The sequence below is a fragment of the Felis catus genome, chromosome D4 (genome assembly GCF_018350175.1).
Source record: "Felis catus isolate Fca126 chromosome D4, F.catus_Fca126_mat1.0, whole genome shotgun sequence".
In the NCBI taxonomy this organism is placed as follows: Eukaryota; Metazoa; Chordata; class Mammalia; order Carnivora; family Felidae; genus Felis; species Felis catus.
Window position 1 is genome coordinate 29,225,180 of NC_058380.1, and position 20,254 is coordinate 29,245,433.

At 39.8% G+C, this 20,254-nt stretch overlaps 1 protein-coding gene across 10 annotated transcripts in view; it reads right to left on the reverse strand.

The window, feature by feature from the left end:
• Positions 1-20,254, reverse strand: part of FANCC (FA complementation group C) — a 265,345-nt gene that overhangs the window by 14,153 nt on the left and 230,938 nt on the right. For 9 of the 10 annotated variants that reach the window (XM_045043621.1, XM_019815868.2, XM_003995467.4 and 6 more), the window contains 4 exons: positions 14,934-15,009; positions 12,332-12,413; positions 9,451-9,625; positions 5,013-5,219 (listed from right to left, as the gene is read on the reverse strand). In XM_045043621.1, coding sequence (XP_044899556.1) covers positions 5,013-5,219; positions 9,451-9,625; positions 12,332-12,413; positions 14,934-15,009 — 540 coding nt within the window. The remainder of the gene's footprint in view (positions 1-5,012; positions 5,220-9,450; positions 9,626-12,331; positions 12,414-14,933; positions 15,010-20,254) is intronic. The other variant, XM_045043627.1, reaches the window with a different exon arrangement.

Consider the following 20,254-nt stretch of genomic DNA (forward strand, 5'->3'; position numbering starts at 1 on the left):
AGTTAGCCTTTTAAACCATGACTTTTTTTTTCTGTGCCCCAGGGCAGATGAATCTACTTATGGTACTGAGGGACCCTGTCCACTGTAGTTTGCAGTGTGTGTTCCCTTTATTACCATGTCTACATCTCTCTTGCCATTCTCTATGGCCTATCTTTTGTTGTGCAGAAGCTTTTCAGTCAGCCTTCAGTTTTTCAGGAGGAATTGCTCTATAAATAGGCATAGGTTTGGTATGTCTGTGGAATAGGTGTCTTCCTACATTGCCATCTTGAACCAGAATTTATGACTTACTTATTTTATAACTGTAAATTTGTACTTCTTAATCCCCTTCATCTACTTTGCCCACCCCCCCCCCACCCCCCGCACTCCCTAACCACCATTCTGGTAACTATCAGTTTGTTCTTTGTATCTATGAGTCTGTTTCCACTTTTTCTTATTCATTTGTTTTGTTTTTAATTTTTACTTTTTTCTTAAATAGTTAAAGACATTTTTATCTATCTATCTATCTATCTATCTATCTATCTATCTATCTATCGTAAGCTCTTGTAGGGCTTGAACTCATGACCCTGAGATCAAGAGTTATATGCTCTGCCAGCTGAGCCATCCAGGCGCCCGTTTTGTTTTTTAGGCTCCACATATAAGTGAAATCATCTGGTATTTATCTTTCTCTTTTATTATTATTTTTTAGTCTTTCTCTTTATTATTTCACTTAGCACAATACCCTCAACGTCTACCCATGTGTTTGCAAATGGCAAGATTTCATTTTTTTTCATTTTTTTATGGCTGAGTAATAACAGTCCATATACATACCATATATAACCTTTTTATACATTCATCTATTGACGGACACTTAGGTTGCTTCCATATCTGGGCTATTGTAAATAACGGTACAATGAACATAGGGGTGCAACGTGTTATCTCTTCGAATAGATGTTTTCATTTTCTTCAGATAAATACCTGGAAGTAGAATTCCTTGATGGTATGGTAGTTGTATTTTTAAATTTCTGAGTGACTTCCATATTGTTTTCTAGTGGCTGCACCAATTTACATTCTTACCTACAGGGTATATAAGGTTCTCTTTTCTCCATATCCCTGTCAACTCTTCCTTTTTGTCCTTTTGATGACAGCCTATCTGATAGGTGTGAGGTGATATCCCATTGTAGTTTTAATTTGCATTTCCCTGAGGGCTAGTGATGATGAGCATCTTTTCAAGTGTCTCTTGGCCATCTGTATTTCTTTGGAAAAATGTCTTTTTAAGTCCTCTGCCCAACTTTAATCAATTTTTTTAAAGTTGTGAAAGTTCTTTATATATTTTGGATATTAACCCCTTAGCAGATGTATGATTTGCAAATATCTTCTCCCATTCAGTAGGTTACTTTTTCATTTTGTTGATGGTTTCCCTCACCACGAAAAGGCTTTTTTAGTTTGACATAATCCCATTTGTTTTATTTTAGCTTTTGTTGCCCTTGCCTGAGGAAACTGGTCCAACAAAATACCACTAAGAATGATGTCAAAGAACTTACTGCCTATGTTTTTTCTTCTAGGAGTTATATGGTTTCAGGTCTTACATTCAAGTCTTTAATCCATTTTGAATTTATTTTTACATATGGTATAAGATAGTGGTCCAGTATTCCCAACACCATTTATTGAGTGTCTTTTCCCCATTGTATATTCTTGCCTCCATTTTTGTAGCTTAACTAACTGTATATATGTGGATTTATTTCTGAACTCTCTATTCCATTGATCTATATGTCTGTTTGTGCCAGTTCCATACTATTTTAATTACTAAAGCTTTGTAGTATAGTTTGAAATCAGGGCATGTGATACCTCTAGTTTTGTTCTTTCTCAAAACTGCTTTGGCTATTTGGGATCTTTTGTGGTTCCATACAAAATTTAGGATTGTTTGTTCTAGTTCTGTGAAAAATGCCATTGGTATTTTAATGGGGATTGCAATGAATCCGCAGATTGCTTTGGGTAATAACTGTAACAATATTAATTCTTCCAATCAATGAACATGGAATATCTTTCCATTTATTTGTACTGTCTTCAATTTCTTTCATCAGTATGTTATAGTTTTCAGAGCACAGGCCTTTCATCTCTTTGGTTAAATTTATTCCTATGTATTTTAGTCTTTTTGATGCAATTGTAAATGGGATTGTTCACTTTTTGATGTTTCATTTCTGTAGGGTAATTTTGTATCCTGTGACTTTACTGAATTCATTTATTAGTCTTAATAGTTTTTTTGGTGGAGTCTTTATGGTTTCTTAAATATAGTATCATGTCATCTGCAAATAGTGACAGTTTTATTTCTTCCTTACCAATTTCGATGTCTTTTCTTTATCTTGTCTGATTGCTATGGGCAGGGCCTCTAGTACTACGCTGAATAAAAGTGGTGAGAGTAGGCATCCTTGCCTTGTTCCTGGATCTTAGGAGCTGTATTGCTATGAACTTCCCTATTACAACTGCTTTTGCTGTGTGTCATAAATTCTGGAAAGTTGTTTCCATTTTCATTTGTCTCATAGTATTTCATTTGTTTCAGGTGACAAAAATGGCTCTAATATCTTCATGATTCAAAAGCACCTGCTGTTGACTTTTTGAAATAGCTTTTAATTTTAGAACAGTTTTAGACTTCTAGTTTACTGAAAAGATAATACAGAAAGATCCCATATCTCCAACATCTGGTTTTCCATTAATATCTTAAATTAGTATAGTACATTTATCACAATTAATAAACTGATATGGATACATTTTATTAACCAAAGGACAGACTTTTTCTGATCTCCCCAGTTTTTCCATAATGTCCTTTTTCTGTTCCAGGATAATATCTAAAATACTACATTACATTCAGTTTTCATGTCTCCTTATGCTCCTCGTGGCTTTGACAGTTTCTAATACTTTCCTTTTGATGATGGACTGGACAGTTTTGAAGAGTGCTACATAGGTATTTTTGTCATTTGTTTTTCTCATTATTAGACTGGGATTATAAAAGTTTAGGGGAGGAAGATCACAGAAGTGCCATTTTCATCACATTATATTAAGGGTGCTTATAGTCAACATGTCTTATGACTGTCATGTTGACCTTGATCACTTGGCTGAGATAGTGGCTGAAAAGTGACTATTATTACTTATAGCTGGCCAGAGGTAATGTTGGTTGATGTCAAGGTCTATGGACACATGGACATTTTTTTTAGCTCTTAGCCTTCTGTCTGAACATGAGAGGCAGGACTAACAGGCTGGCTGCTGTGGCCTGCCTGCTCCATGCTGACTGTTTTACCAGGACTGAGAACCTCCTGGGTTCTGGTTTCTGAGGTTCTTGGCAGTCCTACTCATCACTGGGACTCTCTTCATATTCACATTCAAACAGAACCTGCCCAGGGAAAGGAGCAAGAAGGGGCTCTCTGGATGCTGAGAACATTCCTGATTTGGTTGATGGCTGCATGGTTATTTTTGGTTTATGAACATTAATCAAGCTGTATGTTTTCTGTATGTATATTATATGTCAGTAAAAAATAAAAACAAAAGCAAATAAAAATTCCAAAAGCTAGCATGTGGACGCTTTTTAAATTTGGTCTTTTAACCCTTTTGAAGTGGACAGTTCATTGGCATGAAGTAAATTCACAATATTGTACAACCATCACTACTATCCATTTCTAGAACTTTTTTTCATTATCCAAAACAACTCTCCATTCCTCTCCCCTGCCAGCTCCTGGTAACCTCTATTCTACATTTTGTCTCTATAAATTTGCATATTCTAGGTACCTCATAAAAGTGAATCATATAGCATGTGTCCTTTTGTGTCTGGCTTAGTTTACTTAGAATAATGTCCTCAAGGTTCATCCATGTGGTAGCATATATCAGAATTTCATTCTTTTTTAAGGCCCAAAAATACCCCATTGTATATACAGACCATATTTTATTTATCCATTTATCTGTTGATGGACACTTGGGTTGTTTCTACCTTTTGGCTATTGTGAATAATGCTGTTATGAACAGGGTGGCCAAGTGTTTAATTCTATTAATTCTTTTACACAGAAGTAGAATTGCCAGATCATATAGTAATTCTATGTTTAACTTTTTCAGGAACTATCAAACTCTTCCACAGTGGCTGTACCATTTTAGCATTCCCAACTGGAAATATAGGAGTGTTCCAATTTCTCTACATCCTCACCAACACTTGTTTTTTCCATTTTGTTTGTAATAGCCATCCTAGAGGGTGTGGAATGTTACCCCATCATGGGTTTTAATTTGCACCTCCCTAATGGCTAATAATGTTGAGCATTTTTTTCAGGTGGTTATTAGCTATTTATGATCTGTTGTCCATTTTTGAATTGGGTTTTTATTGTTGTTGAGTTGTAAGAATTCCCAATATATTCTGGATACTAACCCCTTTGTCAGATACATGATTTCCAAATATTTTCTTCCCATTCCTGAGTTTGTCTTTTCAGTGTCTTGCTTGTATCTTTGATGAACAACATGTTTTAATTTTGATGAATTTCAGTTTATCTATTTTTTGTTGGTGGTGCCTGTGCCTTTGGGGACATTATCCAAGAAGTCATTGCCTAACCCAATGCCACGAATGATACTCACTTTTGACTTGGACCATTCTTTATCCCTCATGTCAGCTGGGTTTCAGAAAGAATTCTTTGTAATTAGCAAACACTGTTTTTTTAATTAACAAAAATTTTTGGATTGCTATAGTGAACACTTCTCACTGAAGTCTTGTCTGTCTTCATGACGAACGTAACTGAAAGAGTAAGTACATGGGAAGACAGAAGACCTAGCTTTACTATGGACTCTGACAGTAATTGTGACCTCTTTTTTCAGAGCCTCCATTTTCTTCCTTATTATGAAGGTGTCACAAGGGGCAGGCTCTGGGGTCCATCCCAACTTTCAACTTCATTGCCTGTCCATCCATGTTTGGACAGCACCCTGGTACACATACTTGTCAAAGGCCAGGCAATCCTCATACCTGGAATGCAAATGAGAATTAGCACACTATTAAAGGGAAGACTTACAAGGGTGATGACTTCTCGAGCAATCGCATGGCCTCCAGGAGCCCAGAGCAGGAAGTTCAGGAGGAGGTGCCTGATCAGCTGTTGACATGAAGGTGGTCTGGGGTCTCTGTCTTGGCTCTCTGCAGCTGCTGCCTGTAGATCCCTGGCTGAGAGAGTTGGACTTCTGAGCAGCTTCTTGAGGTGGCTGAGCACTGCCTTTACCTCTACCTGGGAAGCATAATTTCAAAGGTGAGAGATTAGGGAAGAGTCAGGACCTGTATGGTTCTAGGATTTATTTGGGACTTTGAAGCAAGCCCTAGAAAGAGGAGAGGACTGGCGACCTAGGGAAGGCAGACAGAGGCGACTCATGTCTGAGCTTATACTCTGTTCCACACAAACCCAAATGGGCGTAATGGAAATTTCTTGACTTTCTTTCGTCTTGCTAAGCAGCCAAGGCACCACGCCAGGAATTGACCTTTTTTTTTTTTTTTTCTGTAAGAAAAGAGACGGAGAAAAATCCTCAGCAGAATGTAGTCAGATTTTTATATTGTGGGAAAAGGAACAAAAGGCTCCTTGAAGACTTGCTCTCTATCATAGCCACAAATCAATTAAAGCCCCATGCAATTGGACCTCCACTGAGCCAATGTTCTGATAAGAATGAGGTTTGCCTTTTGCCTTTTGTTATCTCTGAGGGGAGGAAACACACACATACACACACACACCACATTTGTTTTGTTTTAGACACTGGGACAGTGTTCATACATGTTGAAAGCATAAGCAGAGGTCACAAGTCTGTAGAATTCACATAATGTGATCGTTATAGGTCTGTGGGTTGTTTTTGCATAAAAAATACTTATTTCATGCTGAGACTTCTGCTTGCTATAAGAATAGTACATCAAGATGTGACGTGGAAAACAAAGAAAAACTGAAAGCCATAGATCCAAAATGCCACATGGAACTCATGAACAGCTATGTTCCATCATTTTCGAAAGAGTACTTAGGCCTATTCTGAGAATTCCCATGACCAATTTTATGGATTTTGTGTGAGTCGTCTTTTTTTTCCCCTGGAAGTTAAAGCCTCATTCAATGAAGTCTGTCATAAACTCCAATACACTAGGAGTGCTGTGTGAGCTATTCTGACCACAATCCAAGACCGTGAGAAACTGTACCATGGGGCTCTTCCACGGAGAATGGCAGCGTTCCAACAGGAGAGGGCTACTCTCTCACCACCTCCTCTGTCAGCTGGGCCCAGCCTGCCCTCATCTGATGGCATCTATGGGAGCCCAAGACCATCTTACCATCTAAAAGGTCTGCACAAATGTCAGGGCTTAGGAAGCTATGCCTTCATATCCATTTTCTTCTTGACTGGCATTTGATTTTCTACCCTTGTTCAGTACTGGTTGTCTTCATCCCAGACCATCTTTCCCTTCAAATGCCTTCCACATCCATAAGCTTTCACCTGACATGCCAAAACTTTAAATGTTTTTTAATTTGTTTTTAGTGAAAGAGATAAGCTTTCTTTTCTAAGGATTACTTTTTATCCTGCATTATGAAAATTTACATATGTTCACTAGAAAGTCTGAACAACAAGGTATGATGTACCTCCACCATCCAAATGAAAGATCTGATCTAACTTAATCTCAGGCTGGTCTTGCTCCATTTTCTCCAGGGGAGATGGAGGAAACCAGGTTCACAACCTTCTCATCTTTTCCCCAGGCCTTGTGAACCCAGAACTCACTATGTGCCATGTTTGCTTACACTTCTCACAATGCACTGTAAGTAATTTCACGTATCTATGACATAAAGTCTTTGAGAACATGATTTTTCATGGCAGAATGTTAGTCCATGGTTAGAATATGTCACAACTTATTTAGTCAGTTCCATACTATTGAAAGTTTAGGCCATTTCTAACATCTGCAATTACAACAATGCTGTAATGATATTCTTATACATAAATCTTTGGATCTCTAATTCCTTCCCTAGGATAATTCCTAGAGGTGGAATAACATAAATCCATAAATCTTTGGATCCATAAATCTTTGGATCTCTAATTCCTTCCCTAGGATAATTCCTAGAGGTGGAATAACAAAGTCAGAGTATGAACCCTGGCTTAATTCTTATGGGTATTCAAACACAGGCATTTTGTGTGTTTTTCTTTTTTTTTCAATATATGAAATTTATTGTCAAATTGGTTTCCATACAACACCCAGTGCTCATCCCAAAAGGTACCCTCCTTAATACCCATCACCTACCCTCCCCTGGCATTTTGTGTTTTTATCATGATTAAATTCAAAGTTAGCAAAAGAAGATGAACCCTGGCTGGCAGCAAACAGGGTCTGCAGAGGGAAGGGCGCGTCTTTGTGCGGCAGTTGCCCTTGCTTCCCCGTTACTGAACCTCAAGGATGGCCAGTGGAGGCTGGCCCACAATACGCTGTCAGGGCTGAGCGATTAACCAGGATTTAATGACACCTTTTGAGGAAAGGGCACAGATGTTGTCAGGCTCATTCAAATCTCACAATAAACATGCGTTCAAAGGCAGCTCACAGTTTGTTTCTCAAGTCACCCAACAGACCATCAAAGGGATTTAAAGTTCACAAAACCCAGGAGAGAAAGAGGTATGTATTACTAAACTAGGAAAACTGGGCTCACTTGCTCCCCAGGATGTCACACACACCAGTGCCTCAGGTTGGGCACCAAGGAGGAAGAGGCTTTAGGCTCACAAACATGAAACGTGTCTTCAGTCACAAGACAGATAGCCCCTCTCACAGGATAGCTAAAAAGGAAGCGAACATGCTGGTGCTAAACTACTCTGAGTGAACTAATCTATTTTTATCCAGTATGCTACAGCATCCCTGCAGTAAGAACTATGTACAGATTTAAAAAAAAAAAAAAAAAAAAAAAAAAAAGCCAAGGTAAGTATTAGACATGCCAATGCAGAACTTTCTAGAAATTACCTTTCTTTTGGACAATTTATTTATCTACCTTTCAAAAGTGAATCTCTGTCCGTTTCAATGATTGATCAGGAATTTAACATATACCTTACCAACTTAGCTTATAAGGAATCAAATATAAAGTATATATAACAGGGCTTTGAAAATCATTAGTGCTATATACATTTTAACTATTATCACTAAAAATAAGATAATGAAAACACAATTAGGATTTCTCTTAATAAGTTTAAGTTTAATGTGATATTTTAAAAGGGAGATAGAAAGCTTTCTTCTTAGTCATAAAGCAACCCTCAAACACATATGTGGATTATGATAATTTCTTAAAAACGTATTTTTGATCCAAAATAAATTATCACCAAATTTCAACTTTTTAAAATCTAAAACTCTTTCTTTCCTTTGCCATGCAAGTATTCGTTCATTTTTTTAAATGTTTATCCATTTCTGGGAGAGAGAGAGAGAGAGAGAGACAGAGAGAGAGAGAGACAGACAGTGTATGCAGGGGAGGGGCAGAGAGAGAGATGGAGACAGAGAATTTCAAGCATGACATGGGGCTCAAAACCACAAACTGTGAGATCAAGACCTGAGCCGAAATCAAGAGTCGGACACTTAACCAACCGAGCCACCCAGGCACCCCATGCCATGTGAGTCTTTAAATAAGAAAAATATACAGACATATCTGTACTAGTCTCTGCTTTTTTCAAACAGAAAACATGAAGCAAATAGGAAACTTACTCTCTACATAAAGAAACTTGATCCCTTTAATTATTAAAATTAGCAAAAAGTGTTAGCAGCTAAAGTTTTAAAAACCAGCAAATAAACATTTGCAAGGGAGGTGCCAATGCCTTTAATCAAAGCACTGCTTCCTGTAGTCATTATACTCTGCGTAAAATAAAAACTCGATTTGCCATAGACAGCCAGTCCTGTATTAGCTGCTCTGTTATTTAGGGAATGCCCAAGTCCTTTTTCAGAAGCTAAGGGGTTAATATCAGATTACTTTAGTAAGAGTGCTAAACAAAGCCTGTAATGTGAGGATTTGTTGTCTGATCCAAGAAAGCAGTAAGTCAAGACGGAAGCAGACAGGGACAGGCTGCTGATCAGAGAGAGGACAGTGCTCCTTAGAGGAGCGGTCAGATTCTGCATGGCAAATGCTAGAGGACTTGGCCCCTGGGCCAGGGCTGACTGTAAACAAGGGCATTGGTGGCAGCTGAGCAAGAACAGATAAAACAATGTAGGGGACAGAAGGGCTATGCCTCATCTCCGTGGTGCTTCCCAGGAGAGGTGCTTCTGTGAGGCAAGAAGATGTCTCCAACCACAAACCTAGCATGCGTGCACTCACCCATCTGGGTGGATGTGTACATGCTACCACACGTGAGCACAGTGAACAGCCAGTGCTTAGGTGCCTGGGGGTTACTGGAGGCCACACCCACCACAGGCCCCTTCCTGCAGCATCTTTTCTGATCCCAAGAGACGAACCCAGAGCACCACACACAGCACGTCCTGCCACCCACCATGGTCTGTGCTCGCTGCTGACTCCTGTCACGTGGACTGTGGCTGAAGGCCAAGAGCCACAGCAGGGCTTCCGGGGGTTCAGCTTCTGACATCACTAACTGCTCAGCCGCGATGTCAGCCCATCCTCCAAAGTGAATGAACAAAAACCAGCACTCAAAGGGGCCTCCGTAGGACCTGGAACAGAACCAAAACACATGGCAGCTGGGCAACTTGACTTCTTTCTCTTTTTGGTTCTTAGAGCAGCTGTAATGTCTGCGAATGGTTGGCTTAAATTGTTCTTATCCACTGAGGTACATCTTGCAAGGAATACAAGTTAGATTTAAAAAATAGCTCACAATGCCATTCTGAACCCATCACAGGACCTTCAAAGGCAGGTCTTTCAAAATCCCATGTGTCCCGAGGACTTCAGACACTTAAATCTTTATATCCAAGGACCATGAGTGGCTACAGGCTTCGACAAAGAAAGGTTCTGGGCCATGACCAACAGGAATGCTACAAGATGAGAGCTTTAAGGCCCCCTCTGCTTTCTGCAAGGCCTGTACAGCTGGGCTGCTGTGAAGAGGGGGCCTCCCAGCCCTGAGGCAGCCACCCAGGTAGCTCCAGAGCAAGAAATGAGGGGGCTCCCTGGGGTCCAGATGGAGACGAGGAAGGGATGCAGACAAAAACATATGTTATTTCCTTTCTGACAAAACACAAGGTTCTGGCCAGTATTTTGGCAATGATGAACTTTGAACGGGCTGCATACTGTATATTCTTTTCTGTCATGTATGGGAAGCTGAAAAGTTAGAAGCTTTTATGAAGCTATCCTTTTGCCATGCTGGGAATGGACAGGCACACTGGCTATTTAAAAGATAGACTCTGTTCAAGGAAAGGACCTATTAATATGCACAGTGACAGTGTCAGCAGCTTAACATCTCCCCTGGGGAAAATGGAGTGGGACTGGCCTAAGATCAGAACTTCTCTTCTGAACCGGGGAGGTTCCTGGAACAGGAGAGCTCTGGGCCCCTCTTGGTTGGATCTGGGTCTGCTATGTCTGTTCTGAGAGCAAGTGATTAAATGTTTTAACACCTAGCTTGTGGAACAGTGGAGAGAAGAAGAAAGGGGAGTGAGTATTAATCTTACTTGTCCCACAAGAGGAAGAACTGGTGTTCTGTGGGCCACATTAGCGGTCTGCTGGGTTATGATGGCTGAAAAGCCAGGAATGGGTTCCACAGAGGATCTTCCCTATAGACCTCACTATAAGTTGAGCAGCAGGGCTCTCTCACACTCCCTGGACAGGGGCTACAGGGCCTGCCTTGCAGAAATGGGCCGGGTTCTTTTTCCTCTTTTCTACCAGTAACTGAGCATGCGAGGCAGTCCTAGTGGGTGGCTAAGAAAGCACCGGAACCTGTTCACTGGCCCCTCCCTGCAGGTGGACCCAGAAATCTAGTTAAGGCAGATCTAAGTTAGGGAAGAGTCCCATGAGGCTTTGCGTTGAGGTCCTGCTCTTCACCAGAGACAACCTGAAAGCATGCACATGGGACTGACAGGTGTTACAGGCCATTACCATGCTGATACTCTGAACCCCACTTGTCTGCCAGTTCTTTTTGTCTCCTTTATTGGTTAGAATCTTGAGTGCGGGGTGGTGAGTAACTGGCACCAAATGTGCATCAGTGATCATGAACATAAGGAGCACCAACCGTAATATGTGATGGCTCAGCGAGCAGATTACAGAGAATTTCAAGAGGGAATAGTGGCAAAAGGAACAAATAGAGACGGTCTTAGTAAGTTAGTACAGACAACAAATACAAGATTTGTACTCTAAAAAAAAAAGTAAATCAAGTGGAAGGTGCAGGGTGTTATGTCACAAAGAAGTTAGTAAAGCCTAAATGGGATTGCTTTTAGGAAAATTAACGCATGAGAGTACTTAATATCGTGTCAGAAACTAATTTATGTTAGAATATAATTCTAATTTTAGACAAATATCTATTTAAAATTTTTTTTTAAGTTTATTTTTGACAGGGAGAGAGAGACAGAACATCAGTCGGGGAGAGGCAGAGAGAGGGAGACACAGAATCCAAAGCAGGCTCCAGGCTCTGAGCTGTCAGCACAGCGCATGATGCAGGGCTCCAACTCACGGACCACGAGATCATGACTTGAGCCAAAGTCAGACGCTCAATCCACTGAGCCACCCAGGCGCCCCTAAACAAATATTTATTAAAAAAATTTTTTTTTCAACGTTTATTTATTTTTGGGACAGAGAGAGACAGAGCATGAACGGGGGAGGGGCAGAGAGAGAGGCAGACACAGAATCGGAAACAGTCTCCAGGCTCTGAGCCATCAGCCCAGAGCCTGACGCGGGGCTCGAACTTACGGACCGCGAGATCGTGACCTGGCTGAAGTCGGACGCTTAACCGACTGCGCCACCCAGGCGCCCCTAAACAAATATTTATTAAAAAGAGGAGGAAAAAGGGACATTTTACCCTACTGTGCAGGAGAAGTTTAGAATTTCCTTCCCTAGAGAGCACAGAGGAAGGGAGAAGACCAAGGGGCCCAGAGAGCACGGTCCTCTGCATGGCTGGGGGCGGCGGCAGCATGCGGGCTCTGCTGTTTTCCTAGGGTCTGCTCTTCTTCTCGTTATGCTTGTACATCTCAAGATCCAATACCAGTACTACTCAGGACAGTTTCTATACAAGGTATTTACATATGCACTGCTGCTGAGCTGCTCAGAGTGACACGTGCAGCTATGTGCTTCTTCCACTTCTCACTCAGCAAGGTGCTTACCTGTTTGGGCATGGTCACAGACCAGTAATGCCTTCCCCTTGGCCCTCCTCAAACAGATGATAAGGATCAAGAGAAACCACTGTGAGATGGACCTAGGCGTCATTAGGATTTGCTTACCCATGAGTCTGGTCTTCAACTATTTCTCTGAGCATTTCAGAAATATGTTTCAGTGGCTGGTGCCACAGTTTTTGTGGGATATCTGTGGGTGGAGAGACAAACCAGAGGGAGCTGAAGAAAAGTCAAACCTATTAGGATCGTCTGCAGCTAAGACCAAAAGAGCTTTGGAAAAAGGCTATATTTTTCCTGGCCCATGGGACCCATACCACTGGTCTCCCGCTGTTCCCAGCCAGCATCCATCCCTTAGGCCTGGGAAGATCCTCAGTGTTACACAGAACTAAACTTCAAAGGCTCTTTAACTCAGGTACACAGAAGTAGACAAACTCCATAAGCAGCCCACCCTAGGACTGAAAATGTTACGTTGCAGATACCTCACGTTTTTTCTTTTCTACCCAACCCCTCACTCCTTATCACTGACAATTTGTGATTTCAAAGTACATGGAGATGGTAATAAAAGTCAACAAGGAACTAAGGATAGGCTGCTCAATTGTTTTTCTATGACTGTGCTGAATTCAGAATATGATTACAGGTTTATAGGGAAGAATGGGCCAGAAAAATAATACATGGGTATCATGTGAACAAATGTCTTTTCTTAGTTTTTCCGGTTTCATAATTATCCCAAGGTTTTAGATACGCACGTATCTGCAGTTCTAAGTAATATCTGAAAAAGTTACCACATATCCATACAGTGATAGATTCTATAATTAAATACACGAGAAGATAATGTAAGTGATAAGGCAGCCACTGTAACTACCCCATAAGTGTTACAGATGAAAAGATCATCTTTCCCTCCTCTGAATGCCCATTACTCTTGATTTGTAGCCTTTGAAAGCATTTTTCATTTTCTTCTTTGTATTAATTATTTAGATACTTATTTCATGTCCCCCCACTTGTAGCTCTTGGATAGTCAGGGCTTGTAAGTGATCTATTTCTACGCCCCACAGGACTTTACTTTTATGTCCCACAGGGCTCCAAATCAATTTCTGATGAATAGAAGATTCTACTATTAAAAAATACTTCAATTTGTGAATTAAACATTCATTTTTTCCAAAAAGAACAGGCTGAAAAGTAGCATAGGAGCAACTTCTGCTTAAATTTACTTATTTATTTTTGGACACAAATCTAAGACCATCACACAAAGGAAAAGGTAAATAGGTGAGTTCCATGCCCAAGGTACCCCCTTAGTCTTGTGTTTATAGGTTTCCCAACTTACAAAATAATAACTCCAATATTTCTTCTGGAGCTCACAGGCTGACCTCAGCCTTCTCTAATCTGACCTAAGCTGTAAAGTGTACTTCTAGAAAGAGAAATTTGTTATCCAAGTTTTCCCACTGTGTTCCCAAGGTTAAATTTCACCAAACTGTTGATCAGAGGTCCCAGCAGCCTCACTACCACCTCCACCACTAGCATCTGAGAGGACAGTGTCAGATGGGTCATTCTGGGTAAAAACCTACATCTTTCAGAAAAAAAAAGAGAAGGGGTGCCTGAGTGGCTCAGTCAGTTGAGCGTCCAACTCTTGATTTCAGGTCAAGTCATGATCCTGGGGTTGTGGGATCGAGCCCCACATCGGGCTCCAAGCTGAAGACTAAAGCCTGCTTAAGATTCTCTCTCTCTCTGCCCCTCTCCCTGCTTGCTCTCTCTCTAAAATAAAATAAAATAAAATAAAATAAAATAAAATAAAATAAAATTTAAAGGAAAATGAAGAGGAATTTGAATTTTGTAAAATACTCTGAAACTTGAAATACTCTTGTAAAATACTCTTGAAACTTTTCTCAAATGAATCAATCTACTCAGGAAAAAGGCAAGTAAAAATGGCATGAAAAGGAAATATCACTGGCTCTTTCCCTCTTTCCTTCCACAGACAGTTAAAATGCCTTCTTCTCTGGCACAGAGCCAGTGCTGTGTCAGTGCTGCCTTTCCTTCAGATTCTAGGCTTTAGTGGAAGGGGAAGGACACCTTTATTCTCTATGCCTGAAATGTTTCCTAAACACAAGTTCTCAGACATGTTAACAGACCAATGCCAGTTGGATTAAAGATGGGATCATCAATTTCCCAACTGGATGTGGCCAATGGAAGGCTGGCAAATGAGACCAGAGAAGGCCATGATTTAATACACTTACTGAATTCTTTCAAAAGTCTTTTTCCCTTGGCTTGGTTAGGAGAAATTTCCCCTAAATTTCCTTGGCTTTGTTCATCGTTTTATCTTTTCTTCTGTAACAAGGGGCACAGAGCGGAAAGAATGAAATACAAATAAATGTACTGTTCTAACCTACCTCAGCCAAGTCTTAGCCTGTTCTTGGCATTCAGGTGGATCTAGCTGGCACCAGCATAAGCCTGGGTTATCCTGAGCAGGCTATCAAAACCTAACAAGAGGACATTTTTTTTTTCTTTCTTTTGGTAAGTAATGGTAACTGGGAAGTCCAGCAAATTCTCATATCAAAATCCCACAGATGTGAGACCCTGGGAGCTTAAAAGGATGTTAGAGATGACTGATTCCATCTCCCTTGTTTTACAGAGAAGGAACTGGTAGGGAAGGGTTATGATGTGTCAGCCCTCTTTCTCAGAAATTATTTTAATATAGGCAGAATCAACTTTCACATACCTTTTGGGTGTTGAAGCAGCACCATAACAAGAGATGGAGAAGCATAAGGAAAGTAGGTCTTGAGTGTAAACTTCAGCTACAATAATTCAAAACCAAATGAATGTTAGGGTTGAAAGGGGTATTAAGAAAGAACAAAATCTTGCATCATCTGCCCCAAAATGACTGCTTAGTACTAACATGGTCAGAATGTTTTCTTAAACATTTATTTAAAAAAATTTTTTTTCCAATAAACTTGTAAATATGTTCTAGAAAAATGAACCTTTTTGAAATCACCTTCTGGAGCTTAAGAAAAATAGAGTTATCCTCCTGATGTCTTCACAGCAGGTCTTTACCTCAAATGAACCAGATTATGCACATAAATCCATTTAAGTGAGAGTTTCCAAGGCAGTTGTGATATTAGATATTCCAGCATGATTTTTTAACAACAAAAATAAGCATGAAACAACAATGGTGCTCGCTATACTTTGAGGGCCAAAGTGCTATAGTTATTTACGCCTTCAGAAGGCACAGAGGCTTTGAAGTACTTTGTAAGAAATTGAGGGAAAATCTAGAAACAGTGAAGTGCATAGGCTTTGATGAGTTTTGGTAAATCTGTAAATCCATGTGACCATCACTCCAGTCAAAATAGAGAACATTTCTATCACCCCAAAAAGTTCCTTTGTGGTCCCACCACTCCCTGGCAACCAATACTGTGATTTCCACAAAAGAGATTTGTTTTGCTTATTCTTGGATTTCATATGAATAGAATCATAGAGTATGTATTCTTTTGTGTCTGGTTTGGCTCAAACTTTTTTTCTTTTAAGATTCATCCATGTTAATGTGCATAAGTAGTTCATTCTTTTTTTATTGTTGACATAATCATTGTATGAATATACCATAATGTTTATTCATTCTCCTATTGATGGGTACCTGGGTTGTTTCCAGTGCGGGGTTATTCTGAATAAAGCTGCAAATTAACATTCATATTTATGTCTTTTTGTGGACATGTGCTTTTTCTTGGGTAAATACCACAGGAATGGAATTACTGGATCATGGAGTACACGCTGTTTAACTTTATAAGAAACTGCCATGTAGTTTTCTAGAACGGCTTGTACCATCTCACACCCCTACCAGCAATTTATGAGAATTCCAGTTGCTCCACACACTGCAAACATTTGATATTTTCAATCTTACTAACTTCAGCTATTCCAGTGGGTATGAACTGTCACCACTTTATGGGTTTACTATGCATTTACTTGATGGCAAATGATGTAGAACAATTTTCATGTGTTTATTGCCAACTTATATATGTTTTTTGAAGTGTGTACTCATCTCTTTTGTCCATTTCACAAAACTGAGTTGTTTCTTAGGGACTAAGAGATTTTTATTCTGGACACAAATTCTCTGTCAAATATATGTATTAAAAATAATTTCTTGGGGAGCCTGGATGGCTCAGTCGGTCGGGTGTCCAACTTCAGCTTGGGTCATGATTTCAGAGTTTTGTGAGATTGAGCCCCAGGTCAAACTCACTGCTGTCAGCCTGTCAGTGCAGAGCCGGCTTCAGATCCTCTGTCCCCCTCTCACTACCCCTCCCCTACTCACGTGCTCACGTGTGCTCTCTCTCAAAAATAAACATTAAAAAAAAGAAAAGAAAAGAGTTTCTCTCAGTGGCTTGCCTCTTCACTTTCTTAACAATGTCTATCAGAGAACAGAAGATTTTTTAATTCTGATGAAATCTATAATTTACTCATTTTTTTTGGATGGTTTGTGCTCTTTTTGCATCCCTCCTAAGAAATCTTAGATTGTTCCAATATAAAAAAGATACTATCCTATGTTTTCTTCTAGGAGCTTTATAGTTTTAGCATTTACGCTGAAGTCCATGATCCACCTCAAATTAATTTTTGTGTTGGTGAGTTAAGAGGTTCATCTCTTAGATAATTGGCTGTTTCAGCACAACTATTCAAAACTTTCCCTATTGAATTGCCTTGGTGTCACTCTCAAAGATCAATTTACTACACACACACACATACACACGTATAAACTTTGTATGGATATATCTCTCTGGACTTTTCAGTTCCACCAATCTATCCTTTTGCCAATACCTCACTGTCTTGTAGCTTAAAGTCTTGAAATCAGGTAGTGTGAGTCCTCTGATTTTGCTCTTTTCTTTCTTTTTTTTTTTATTGCATTTGTTTTTCAAAGTTGTTCCGTTGTTCTGGAATTATATGGGTTCTCTCCTTACATATTCAAGTTTCTTTAAGCAATGTTTTATAGTTTGCAATGTAGAGGTCTTATGCATCTGTCGTTAAATTTACTTCTTAGTATTTTACAGGTCACTGTGCATTTGTCTTTCTCTTCTTACTTCTGTCAATTTTTGCTTCATGTATTTTGAAACTGTTATTAAGCACATATCCATCGTTAATTGGTATTTCTCCTGATGACCTGACCATTCTGTGGCATTAGAAAACGTCCCTCTCTGTCTCTGGTCATACCCCTTGTTGTGAAGTCTATGCCACTGGCTGCTAGTAGTGCCATCCAGCTTATTATTTGCACAACCTAGCTCTCCTTTCTTTTACTTCAATCTATGATTTTATCATTAGAATGAGTCTCTTGAAAATAACATACAGTTGGATCTTGGTTTTTATCTACTCTGACATCTGCACCTTTGTACTAGCATATTTAGCTAATTTTTATTTAATTTTTGCCATTAACATACTGTTAGTATGTTTGCGTTTAAGTCTATCTTTTGACGTTAGTTTTCTTTTTTTGATGTTAGTCCTTTTTGTTTTGTTTTGTGTTTGTTTTTGTTCCTCTGGCAGCTCACGGCCCTGTCTGTTGACACCTCAAGTCAATCAGATTGTGCCTTCAGTTCCGGGCACCCCTGGCCCCACACAACCCCCTCCCACTCCTCACACGAGCAACCTAAGGAGACAGTTAATAGAGACCCCAATGTGGTTTCCTTTTTCAAAGCTTAAATCTCCTGTAGTTTCCATCTGCTTTTTTGGTTGTTCTCTAGTACCTTCAAATAGTTTTTAAATATATCTTGATCAGACTCTATAATTTTTTTTTGGAAATTTAGTCTAATACATTATCAGACTCGGCCACTGCTGGAACCAGAACCTGAAGTGATTTGCTGTTTGTACTGAGCCATTTTGCAAGTTTACAAAAAAGTGGTTTGTCGTGGCAACACTAGTTCAACTGGGCACATTGACGGAGCTGCACCGCACTCATCAAATACGACAGGCGCGAGGAAGGGACAAAAAGAGAATGAGAAGGACTGAAGATAAACATTTCTGACAATGGGAAAGAACATGGATGAAGGGGATTTCTCACGAACTGCTGGGGGGAGTATAAACTGACACAACCACATCTGAAAACAATTTGGCACCATCTACAGAAGCTGAATCTTCGCATACCTAATAACCAGCGCTTCCACTCCTAAACATATCCCAGAATGTCCAGAACGACACCATTTCTAAAGGAAAACAAAATCTGGATGCTTACCACCACTTTCCCAACAAAGTATTACGTGGTACCACCCCACCATGGCCACACACAACACACAGTGATCACAGGGAGTGGAAAAAGCAAGATTCAAAAGACTGCATACAGTATACTACTCTTGTTTGTTGTTTGTTTTCTTAAGTGCAAAAAAGCAAAGAAAGCATGGTTTGGGAAATCATATATATGTGATCATACTATTTTCAGAAAAAGCAAAGGAATGACAGACATAAATTCAAAACATTTATGGCTAAAGTGGAGGAGAAAGGCAGGGCTATAAAACAGAGATGGGCTACATGGATACATATTAAGTTGTTATTACCAGTCCAGGTCTTGTTTGGATATTGGATTCATATTCATTTTATTAAGAATAAATACATGAATGAATGAATAAAACACAGAAAGGAAAGAGCGTTATGCATGGATCACACAGGACACAGGGTGTTATGCATCAAGGATTATGACTAATCTAAAATGGGCACTTGAGAAGGCAGGGGATCAGTGATGAGAAACGGCCATCAATTAAAAAGGCAGACAATTAGGAACAGCCCTAGAAAGGGAAGTGATATACGTATATGAAGCCCTGTGCAAAGGTAAGAGGTTATTGCCCTCTTATTCTGAGTCCAAAGTCAGGGCAATGAATTCTTTTTTTTGATCTCTGCCCTGCTTTCCACTGGGACTCAGTATGTGCCCCTCCACACCACTAAACCCATGTACTCTGAGCAGGGTAATATTCTAAATGAAAAGCAACAGAGAAGAGAAAAAGCAAAAGAGGAGAGGAGAGGAGAGGAGAGGAGAGGAGAGGAGAGGAGAGGAGAGGAGAGGAAAGGGGAACAGAAAAGCAACAGAAACAGAGGAAATAATCTTAGAATTTGTATGGAACCACAAAAGACCTTGAATAGCCAAAGCAATCTTGAGAAAGAACAAAGCTGGAGTCAGCATACTCTCTGATTTCAAACTTTATTACAAACCTACAGTAATCAAAACAGTATAGTACTGGCATAAAAACAGACCCACAGATCAATAGAACAGAATAGAGCCCAGAAATAAACCCACACATATATGGTCAAGGAGCCAAGAATATACAAAGGGGAAAGGACAGTCTCTTTAATAAATGGTGCTGGGAACACTGGATTGCCACATGCAAAAGAATGAAACTGGGCCACTATCTTAACAACATATACAAAAACTAAACTCAAAATGGATTAGAAACTGGAATGTTAGGACCTGGAACCATAAAGCTCCTAGAAGAAAACACAGGTGGTAAGTTCCTCAACAATGGTCTTGGCGATGACTTTTGGTTCTGACTCCACAAAAACAAAGGGAACAAAAGAAAAACTAAGTAAGTGAACTACATCAAACTAAAAAAACTTCTGCACAGGGGAGCCTGGGTGACTCAGTCAGTTGAGCGTTCGACTCTTGACTTTGGCTCAGGTTATAATCTCACAGTTTGTGGAATTGAGCTCCGTGTAGGGCTCTGTGCTGACAGTGCTGAGCCTGTTTGGGATTCTCTCTCTTCCTCTCTCTCTGTCCCTTCTCCTGCTCACACATGTGCATTCTCTCTAAATAAATAAATAAACTTAAAGAAAAACCAAACTTCTGTGCAGCAAAGGAAATCACCAACAGAATGGGAGAAAATATTTGCAAATCATATATCTGATCAGAGGTTAATATCCAAAATATATAAAGAATTCATAAAATTCAATAGCAAAAAAAAAAAAAAACCCAATCTGATCAAAAAATGGGCAGAAGATATGAATAGACATTTTTCCAAAGAAGGCATACAGGTGGCCAACAAGTACATGAAAGGGTGTTCAGCATCACTAATCATCAGGGAAATG